Source organism: Saccostrea cucullata, unplaced genomic scaffold (genome assembly GCF_032062105.1).
Source record: "Saccostrea cucullata isolate Sc308-1 unplaced genomic scaffold, CSIRO_AGI_Scuc_v1 ctg2648, whole genome shotgun sequence".
Classification (NCBI taxonomy): Eukaryota; Metazoa; Mollusca; class Bivalvia; order Ostreida; family Ostreidae; genus Saccostrea; species Saccostrea cuccullata.
In genome coordinates, this window is record NW_026918146.1 from 86,141 (window position 1) to 97,500 (window position 11,360).

The 11,360-nt window shown below is 34.7% G+C and overlaps 1 protein-coding gene across 1 annotated transcript; it reads right to left on the reverse strand.

Moving 5' to 3' along the window:
- Window positions 1-4,394: 4,394 nt before the first annotated feature.
- On the reverse strand, window positions 4,395-6,748 carry LOC134257280 (perlucin-like protein). Its single transcript, XM_062739950.1, has 5 exons — window positions 6,641-6,748; window positions 6,004-6,107; window positions 5,340-5,430; window positions 4,857-5,112; window positions 4,395-4,500 (listed from the first exon to the last, which is right to left on the reverse strand). Exons 1-5 carry the CDS (start codon window positions 6,675-6,677, stop codon window positions 4,461-4,463), a joined length of 528 nt encoding a protein of 175 aa, XP_062595934.1. The 5' UTR covers window positions 6,678-6,748; the 3' UTR covers window positions 4,395-4,460.
- Window positions 6,749-11,360: the final 4,612 nt, after the last annotated feature.

Sequence of the window (11,360 nt, forward strand, 5' to 3'; positions counted from 1 at the left end):
ATCATGGATTGGATATTTGTTAGAAAATGATTTTTAAAGAATTTTGGTCATTTTGGCTCCGCCCTACCCCTGGGGGTCTTCACTTAAACAAATTGATCCTACACTACTTGAGCATGCTTCCATATAAATATGATAAATTATGGCTTTGTCATTCTTGAGGAGAAGATTTTTTAAAGAATTTTCCTATATATTTCTATGTAAAACTTTGGCCGGCCATTTTGGCCCCGCCCTACCCCCGGGGGTCATGATTTGAACAAACTTGAATCTATACTACCTGAGCATTATGGCTTTGTCATTCTTGAGAAAAAGATTTTTAAAGAATTTTCCTAATATATATTTCTATGTAAAAATTTCTTCGGCCATATTGGCCACGCCCTTCCCCGGGGGGTCATGATTTGAACAAACTTAAAATTTCACTACCTGAGCATGCTTCCATATATATATGATTAATTATGGCTTTGTCATTCTTGAGAAGAAGATTTTTAAAGAATGTTCCTATATATTTCTATGTAAAACTTTGGTTGGCCATTTTGGCCCCGCCCTACCCCTGGAAATCATGATTTGAACAAAGAAGAAGGTATGGTTTTCATACAAATTTTGCCCTGTGATTTTTAAAAAAATGAAACTGGTGTAAAAGTTGAAAAACTCATGTTTTTTAAATAATTGAAATTCATTGCAGAAAAATAATACAAATCATTTCTCTCAGGTGTGCTTTTAAATGCTAATTATGACGTCATAAACATTAGCATTTTCCCGTATTTTCTTAAAAAGTTGCAGAAGACACCAATTTTCAATGGAATTTTCTTTCAGATAACATTGTCCACAGGCATCGCCCACAAAGATCTTGAGATATGTGATTTGTTGTTGAATTTTGCACAAAATATCAAAAAATTAACGTGGGCGACGGCTGTGGACACTGTTTTCTAAAGGAAAATCACCCTTGAAATGTGCCATTTTGAGGCTTTTTCTGATGAAAATAGAGAAATGCTTCACATTGATGACGTCATATTTGCAGAATGGTAAACCTTCATGCTATATTCTTTCCTGATTTATCAGAGTCATTTATTCAACTAATATTTAAGCCAGTTTAAAAACTTTTTGATGCCATTACATTTTTAGGGCACAATAAAGCTAAAACCATACCTTCTTCTTTGAAACTACACTACCTGAGCATGCTTCCATATAAATATGATGAAATATGGCTTTGTCATTCTTGAGAAGAAGATTTTTAAAGAATTTTCCAATACATTTCTATGTAAAACTCTGGTCGGCCATTTTGGCCCCGCATTACCCCCGGGGTCATGATTTGAACAAACTTGAATCTACACTACATGTACCTGAGCATGCTTCCATATAAATATGATGAATTATGGCTTTGTCATTCTTGAGAAGAAGATTTTTAAAGAATGTTCCTATATATTTCTATGTAAAACTTTGGTCGGCCAATTTGGCCCCGCCCTTACCCCGGGGGTCATGATTTGAACAAATTTAAATATACACTACCTGAAGATAATTCCCTGTAAGTTTCATCTTTCCTGGCACAGTGGTTCTTTATAAGAAGATTTTTAAAATATGCCACCAAATTTTCATTAATTCCCAATTATCTCCCCTTGAATGAAGGCGTGGCCCTTCATTTGAAGATACTTGAATCCCCTTCACCCAAGGATACTTTGTGGCAAGTTTGGTTGAAATTGGCCTAGCGGTTCTTGAGACGAAGTTGAAAATGTGAAAAGTTTACAGACAGACGGACGCCGGACAAAATGTGATCAGAAAACCTCAATTGAGCTTTCAGCTCAGGTGAGCTAAAAAATGAATATACTGTGTTACACCAATGTTTTTGAATGGCAGAATTGACATGTGTCGGTATCTCATCGACACTTTTCCTCATTTACTTCGTATGACGGACAATAATTGTCACAATCTCCTTGATGTAGCGAAAGTGGAAGGAAACAATGAATTGCTTAATTTCGTAATAAAGAAAGGCTTAAATATTAATAGTTCATGTTGGTAAAATTAACACCTGGAGTACTACATCAATCACTTTCAACAGATACTAGATTGAACTGTTTCAACAGTTACTAGGTTTAACTGACGTAGTTTGCGTATAAGAATTTCTTGATGCAATTTTTCGAGGTATTAATGTCGATTTCAATCAATATAAGAGAGACATGTGCGTATGATAGCCATATGAAATGTTAAAAGGAAAACAAAAATAATATTATATTTCATTTTTTAATCTATAGAAAAGACATACATAAAAGTCATTAAATCAATTATTTAAAAGGAATGAAAATATTTTGTAGTCGTGGGTTTTGATTATATTTTATTTTTTGGCGTTTCCATATGAGTGAAAAATTCTCGAGAGGGACATTAAACAATGTACAATCAATCAATCAATCGTTTACGTTTCTATAATCATCTACACAGTGCTTAATTAAACAGTGTTATTCACGTTTATATAACTCAGGTGTATTATATCCACACTGAGTACTAGCAAAGCTGCAATTCGCCAAGAATTTTGCTACTTTCTTTGATATTAGAATGATAATTCCCATTAAATTTTGTTATGCCCACAATATTTAAAGTTCTATACGCGTGATTTTGTGAATCTTCGTGTGCAATTTTCTATGGAATTATTTTAAAGAGGTAATGTTTTATACTCTTTTATCTATTGATTGGCTGATTACAGCATTCGTATTACATCGGAAGAATTTATATACCAAGAAAATTAGAAAAAATATAAAAACACGATATTGGAATAGGATTATTTTGTTTCTTATTGTTTACATATGTATGTCAATTATTTGTTTTAATAAAATGTTGACGTCGTGAATTGTAAAGGAACATGTTTGGAATATATCAATATCTTTTCAAGATAAGATTCAATGAAGAAAATAAGAAAATTGTTGAAATAAGTATTGCATCGGTAGTTGTTAAATTGCCTTATTAAATATTTGTATATTTCTTTGTGTGTTAACCCATGTTAACGGACTAGTGGCCTTTGAGAAGTGAGGGGTCTTTTTCTTGCCATCATCTTCTACAACCAAGGACCTCTCTTTATACCGTCTCATTCATGGAAGCGGTCTTAAAGTCCTGTAATTTGATTAAACCTGCGACGTAATGATCCTTTCACGGGCAATGTTTTTCTCAGGGTTTTCTCAATTTATCCTACCATTCACGGCATCTTCAGTTAGTAGGGCGCTCGCTCAGTGATCAGGAGAATATGAATCTTCGCCATGCGCTCGTCATTTTTAAATGAAAATTTTGGTTCTTTGGATAAGACCTTAGAAACCAAGGTCCTGTGTCTAGTCAGGCGTTGGCATGATAAAGATCCCTGAAATCTTAAGCTTTGTTCAAAGAATTTAAATTTTTTTTACTATTTTTCTCAAGTAGAATAATATTCGGCTTAAATATAATTGGTTCATCATATATTGCTCTTTCTGTAGAAGACTAGCAAACTAACAAATAAAGTTAGAAAATTTCTATGCTCGAAGAAAGTTTCAAAGTATTTACCATATTGTCATTTATTTGTTTAATCTATTAATCATTCGATTTAAATTAATATCTTTATCCATATCTGTTACTCACTGTTCATAGTGCAACTTATAATGGCAAAAAGGAGTCTTGTATTTTTTAACATTCCTATAATATATTAGATCATATTGTATTTATTTCTATTTGTATTCTTTCATAAAATAAATTTGTATAAAAGGTGAAATATATTTCTCAAAACTTTTGTATGTCCTGAATGTAGATTGGTCCACTACGGAGCTACACCTTTGACAATTGAAAACTTCTCTCGAGAGCAGAAGCGCTTAAAATGATTATACACTTAGAGAGTTGTGCTCCACGTGCAACAGTTTTGTTTTTTAAGCGAGATTAGCTGGATCTTACGTTGGCAGGTGGGTTGGTGCGGCTAGAGTGTCGACAGTCTCTTTTGGTAACATAATTTTGCGGGTTTCTGCGGTCGAGTTAGTGTCCTTGACAGCAAATACAATATCCATTCGGTCGAATACGTTACGAAATTTTTCATCCAAATTGTTTGGACTTGTTTAAACCCTCAATTTTCTTCGGATAAGTCCATTGCCATGACAATGAACACACGCTTTGTCGGTATGTGTGACCGGTCGACAAGGGATGCTTCACAATCTGTAGCATCTAATCCCAACTCTGATCTTTAATATATCCTTGTTTGTCCTGCTCCTGATCTGTGTTGTTTCAGGGATTTTTGAGCTACCTACTTTATCTTCAAATACCATGTTACATGACTTTGTATCAAATACTCGACATAACCGAGTCAGTGATTTGTTTTCTGGAGGAAAATTTTTTGAATGACATTAACTCATGACAGGCCTTTAGCAAGATCTATGAAAAACTGAATCTAAACACAGATAAGTAAGTGTGTTGATTGTGATTTAATATAAGACTGACAAGATCTGCTTATTCTACATATATACAGATTATCCCACTATACCAGAAGCGGAGGCAAACGCTGATAGTCTACAAAAATAATACTGACATAATCAATATCACAGTTAAGTATACATATGAAACTGACATTATTCATATCACAGTTAACTTTATAAATAATACTGACATTGTAAATATCACAGTTAACATTATAAATGATACTGATATTATTAATATCATAGTTTACTTTTTAAAAAATACATTATTAATATTACAGTTAACTATAAAAAATATACTGTTTTTTTATATCACATTTAGCTACAAAATTTTTACATTTCAAAGAAGTAAAAAATCATTGATGTGAAAACTGATGCACTGCAAAATGCAGAGATCAATGTGGAAAACGAAAGGATAATTGCAAAGGGTCAAAGGTGTTAATGACTCACGGTTTTTCACAGATGTATCCGGGCAGATTGTGGGCGTGGTGCCCGTGGTGAGTATGGGGGGCACATACGTCATCAGACCAGCCGATGATGGTGTGGTTGAAGAACTTGTAGGACATACAGTTAGCTGTGTTGTTACCGTCCGGCTGTCCTGGGCCCCACCCATTGTAGGATCCCACTGTTCCTCCCGCTATCCACTGCCAGGTTCCCTCCACGGCAAAGTCACTCCCACCAATCCACCAGTGGGTCAGCTTCTCACCTACAAAATCAAAACGGCGCGTTATTTTGTTTTAATTGGGGGATTGTGGGTCTTTTTTTCCTTTTTTTAATATCTGACATCAGATATTCACATTTATGAACTCCGATTGCGTAGACTCATTATTTCTGTTTTGAAGAAATCAAAAGTTTGATGATTTTTAAAAATCTTTTTAGTTGTATAATAAAAATATGTTTTTATTTAACCATAATATAATAGATAATATTTACTTGCAAAAACGTTGAGGAACTGTTTAATAAAATTATCTTTCGCTTCTGTATCAACAGTCACTAAATGAGCGCCCATATTGCGACACGCATTCTACGGGTAAAGACAATGAAAAAATAAAAGAGAACAGATTAAACTTTATTCAAGGAAATAAATAGTACAATAGGTTATATATAGTCGTTTAACAGGCACGTAGCATCGTTTTTGAAAGGGGGGGGGACCAACCTGAGAAAATTTTTTTTTACTTACCTGAAAAGTTGAAAGCAAAAAAAAGAGGGTATAATAAAAGTTGTCCAAACTCGAAAATCCTATTTCGTTGGGGGGTGAGGGGGGGGGGTGGGGGGGGGGGGTAGTGGCCAACTTCTTCAAAGCCAACTTACTATCACTTCCGATTTTTTTCCTTATAATCCTTACTATCACTATACACTATGGTTATAAAGTGGGGGGGGGGGGGGGGCAACCATCCTATCAATGAACATTTACTATAGCAAAGGTTATGTTGGGGAAAAAAGTGGGGGGCCAGGCCCCCCCTGCCCCCCCCCCCCCCCTCCCCCTGATGCTACGTCCCTGTTTAAGACGAAGTCTTTGAAAGGGAGACATGATCTTTTTAGTTATAATTAATAAGAGATTTAACAAAGACGTTATCATCATTATATATTTACTTACGGCTGCATCTGTCCACGTGTGCTGTGTTTTTGTGAACTGGATACAGTTGGAATCATATGCTACCCAATCCAAGGGGCATTTAGATTCAACTATTACTAAAACCACTGTAGAGAGAAGAAAAATTACAATAATGGAAAGGGTCTCTTAAAATGTTTTTATTGTATGCCACAATATGTCAAAAATCTATTCATGAAAAATATGGAGATAACGAGGCTCAAGTCTTAAAGACTATACAAAATAGGAGCAGAGCAAACTTTATTAACTTGTTTGTGAATAATTTGCCTCGTTTTAAACACTGTTCATGCTAAGAATATATTCTTATGTATCGAATCAACTGAAAAATATAAACCATTTCATTTTTCTTGGTTTTTTTTTCTGTCAATATAATATATTCTGAATGAATGCATTCAGCAATTTCGATGTTTAGATGCTTTGTATTTTCAATATATTTAACCAGTACGTTAAGGTAGTAGAACTTTGATTTCTTTACCAACATGCTCAGAATAACGATTCTGAAAATTGCACCTATGAATATTTTTTTACGAGTCAAACACATTTGAAATGATTTAAACACTGCTCTCATGGAATCTAAGAAAAAATATGTTATTAACTAATTAGTGAAGGAAATAGAGTTTACCTATGGAGACAATCAGAGATGCTGAGATGGACGCCATGTTGTGTAGAATGCCCTGGAAATCGTGACGGGACTGCTCGTTACTTATCTAGAAAATGTGACAAGTTCACATACAACTAGATCTAAGTAATCTATTTAGCCATTTAACTGGTGTCTGTAAGTTCAGGTATACTTTAAAGATACGAGGAACTAATTTTGAAGACAATCTCAGAAATTTGCTTGACAGAAATTTAGTATAATGATACGTGTATCATTCATAAAAAATTTCAGAAAAATTTTGTTTAAAAAAAGATTACACATTTCACAAAACTTTACCAAAAGACGACATAAATACTGTTCAAGAAATTAGAAATAGTTTTGTAAAATATTCTTGTTCATGAAAATGAATCAATCGAGGGCAATACTCGATTGCTAACACCTTTGCTAACTAGAAATTGATTGATTGTATATTGTTTAACGTTCCACTGAAGGATTTTTCACTAATGAGGAGACTTCACCGTTTGCCGGTGTAGGGCTTCAAATTTAGACCTATACTCTTTCCTCAGACTCATTTAGCAGAGAGGGTACTCTATCGTGCCAACATCTACCGTGACGCTGGTTTTTAAGGTCATATCCGTGACTTTCACTTCTAGTACCGACTGCTTGGCGAGAGAGCAGTCACTACCTATATTTGCGTCTTAGGTTTGACGCGGTGCCGTGAACGAGAATCGAACCCGGGCCTCCCGAACAAGAAGCAAACGCTCTGCCACAAGGCTACCGTGACTGTAAAACCAGTCTATAAAACACAGCAGAGACATGAAGACTGATTTTGAAATTGAATTAATTGCATTTTTACCATTACAAGAGGTTTTAATCTTGTACAAAACACCATATAACGTACCTACTCGTCTGATACAAATTGTACAAGTGCATTAACATTCCATAGCGATTTAAATCTACTGCAGTATCTTTTCCTATACTTTATTTAAACAATAAACTGCTTTTTTGGTTGTTATAACTGGAATTAACAGAAGCAGCTGTTGCAGAAAAATACATAACCCGCGTAAACGGGTTATGTAGATTTTTTCTGCAATAGCTGCGACCGTTAATTCCAGTAATAACAAACAAAGAAAGACATTTTATTGTTTATATTTATATCTGTTTATATAATCATTAAAAGTTAAAACTAGATGCTGTCATGAGACAGTAATACCCGCACTAAGGTGTTTGCCTCTAAATGCGCACTTCTTCATATTGGGCTTTACCACGGAAAAAGTCAATATAATTCAATAATTTACATAATACATGTATTCTTCAAATTGAGCATAATATGCTCAGGTGACCATGTAGCTGCAGATCTGCAGCGTTATGGTTTTATATATTTGTCTTTGACCATAACGCTACAGATCCCCATATGCAAAAAAGGTGCAATTTACGGCGCAATATTTTTTTGCGCACTTTTGGGCAGAATTTCTCCATTTTCTAGCATTGGTCAATCAACTACCTTTCATTCCCTAATTTTAGACACATTCTGTAGTCAAAATGTATATTTTGTCCACCTCTCAGCCATTTATAGTCATCTCTACAGGCAATAAACCCGCTTGATTTGAATTTTATGCAATCTAACAAATAATTTTAATCAAGCGAGTTTATCTCGTGTAGAGACAAATATAAAACGTTTGGAGATGGATAAAATATACAGATTAGTTAAATAATGTGCCTAGAATTAGGGGGTGAAAGGTAGTAAATTGACCGATGCTGGAAAGTGGAGAAATTCTCCCCAGAAGTGCGCAAAAAAATATTGCACCGTAAATTGCACCTTTTTTGCATTACAGGATCTGTAGCTTTATGGTCAAAGACTAATATATAAAACCATAACGCTATACAGATCTGCAGCTAGTGACCATGTTACCCATGGGCCTCCATCTTATAGGTATTTCATATTCTTTATTCATTACCAGTCGGAAATTAGACAACAGAATTAAATTAATGGTGTAAATTAGGTTTGATAAGGGGGGGGGGGCACATAATTGGAACTTTTAAATATATTTTCTCATGTAGATTAACAACAAATAATATTATTCAAATTAGTGTAAAGCGTTTTTGATGAATTTTTCAAAATGTGCAAAGTTTATTTATACTTGATTAGGCAGAAACTTCTTGAAAGCTGCCATATACACAATCAATTTAGTCAACCCCGACCCCTCTCCCATCAACACACACACACAAACACACCTTATTTGCCTGTTTTTGGAAATAGGCCTAGATGGCAAAGTTAAAATAAAACATGTTTTGTAAATGATAATTTTCAATTTGTTCTTGCACTATACATGTATCTGAACACCTGCATCACACTGGGCTTGCGTCACGTACAAAACTTAAGTACTAGTTTTACCACTGGCATTATCATTTTAGATTTCACTGCACGTGTAGTAGGCTACTAGTGTGCATCATTGCATATATGTCAGTAGGAATTATTTTATTTTGTGTTTTAACTGGATTATATTTCATGAAGATAACAGTGCCTAAATAATGACAATTAGTAAGTACAAGTTGTGGTATAGATTTGGGTAAAATAGTCTGAAATGCAAACGGTTAGGTTCAGCATCGGATGACCTTTGATCCTTTAAACTTACAATAGACGAATTTCACAGTCTGAAGAGTTATCCCCCGTTATCAACGTTACATTCAGTTACAAGATCAGAATTTTTTTCCTGGGAGGGAGGTGGGGGAGGGGGGGGTTTCCAGACCAGAATTAGCCTGGTTCCCTGTCCCTGTTTTGCTTTATATACTCCGCGTCACTAGGGCCAGGTGGAGTACAATGGAATCCACCTGGCTCTCCTGCCTTGGCAAGGATGAGACAGGGGACCAGGCTAGACCAGAATTTCCCGAGAAGCAAAAAAAAAAAGAAGTTATGGTTGGGTCTGTTTTCTAGGGTGGGGGGACACTTAGGGCATCCAAAGGCATTTTTATTTCCTCCAGTATATATTATAGTCCTGCAAATTCCAAGGGGGGGGGGTGGGGGTGTTGATGGGGGGGATCTCCCAATCCACTTCCCTGTCCCTGTAATGACAAATGATCATGTGACTCCTAAATAGTAGGAAACTTTTTCCATTTCACTATATATAATTTTGTTTCTTGTGTTATTATGTTATGTAAATTTAATGGTACAAAGGTTATGAACCCCTAGAGGTCATCCCCACTTTCCTAATGAGCTGAAATGTTCACAATATGACTGCATTAAATTGAATAAAAGTGCATCAATGATAAGATTACTTGACATTTTATTCATGAATTTGTGTCAACCTATCTTCCTAGAATTAGGAATGAAAATCATTCAGAGACGGACCACATTAAACTATTTGTATAAACATTTTTTTTAAATGTAAAAACAAGTAGTAGTTTGCATACATGAACATTGAACAGGGGTCTGGGAAGGGGTGAGGGGAAGGATCGAGTTAATATTTCTTTATATACGTCTTAATGGTTGAAAACTCCTAAAATGAATGTTGACCTCAAATCTAACTTGTCCTCATTATTTTTCAAGTGGTGGTGTCTCCATATGAGTGAAAAATACCTGAGAGGGATGTTTAACAACAAACAAAATGACATAAAAACACAATATTGATTTGCGTTAGGAAATATGCAGGGGATTTTTTCCATCATAAATCTTCTTCTCAAGAACAGCAAGGGCATTATTGTCCCCCATTTTGGGGAAAGGGAGGGGACATTAAATCTCATTTGTCTGTCAGTCTGTCCATCTTATTTACAGCTAGTATGTGCATCTGTCACAATAAATTTAACCTTGGTCATAACTTTTGAATAATAAGAGATTGTGCTTTCATATTTCACATGTGCATTACCACAAAACTTTCTAAATACACTATGATTTTTTAACCGAAGTGAGACCTTGACCTTAAAGTTTTACCTACTTTCCAAAAAATAACATTTTAAATTGATCATTTTGAAAGAGAAAAGAAAGGGCATTCAAATTATACATGTTTATTACATGTGAAAAGACTTTTCAAAATATATCATGACTTTTGACTCTGTGACCTTGACCTAGAAGTTTAACCTACTTTTCAAAAATATTTTATTGTATATATAACTTTTGATTCAAAAGAGATAGGACTTTCATATTTGACATGTACATTACCTGCAACAAAATGTTTCAGAGCATGCTATGATTTTTCCCCTTTGACCCAATTTTCAAAAATTGATATATGATAGGGGTGCATATTTGACACACAATCTGCCATAAATTATGGCATCCCATTCACTAAAACACAGAAAGCAGAGGACTACAATTCTTTGAATTTGCTTGTATAATCTTGATAGATGGAAACATCCTCATATAATGTAGATTCAAGTTTTTTATGCCACACCATGATTAGGAATACATACATGTATAGTTTTTGTCATGTCCGTCCTCCACCCTTCCATCTGTCTTTCCATCAGGCTCAAAGAAACTTTCTAGATATTTTTATCAAAGTTCATATGTTGATGCATACTGATGTAAATATCCACCGGCAGCAATATTTTTTGACTTTGACTTTTCCTTTGACCTTCACATAACTTTTCTTTAAATTAGTGTTTAGCTTTATTTTAAAGAAACCGTTCAAGTTGTGTAATGAAACTGCACATGATGATACATACTGATGTAAGCTTTACAATGCTTCACTCTTTTTTACCTTGACCATTCCTGTGACCTTGACCTCACTTTTCTAAAATTAATGTCTAGAGC

Coding starts and splice junctions, on each gene's coding strand:
- LOC134257280 (XM_062739950.1), bottom strand. CDS start 6,677: ATGGCGTCCATCTCAGCATCTCTGATTGTCTCCATAG. Junction 5,431..6,003: donor ACACGTGGACAGATGCAGCC/GTAAGTAAATAT, acceptor CTTTACCCGTAG/AATGCGTGTCGCAATATGGG. Junction 4,501..4,856: donor GGATACATCTGTGAAAAACC/GTGAGTCATTAA, acceptor TTATTTTTGTAG/ACTATCAGCGTTTGCCTCCG.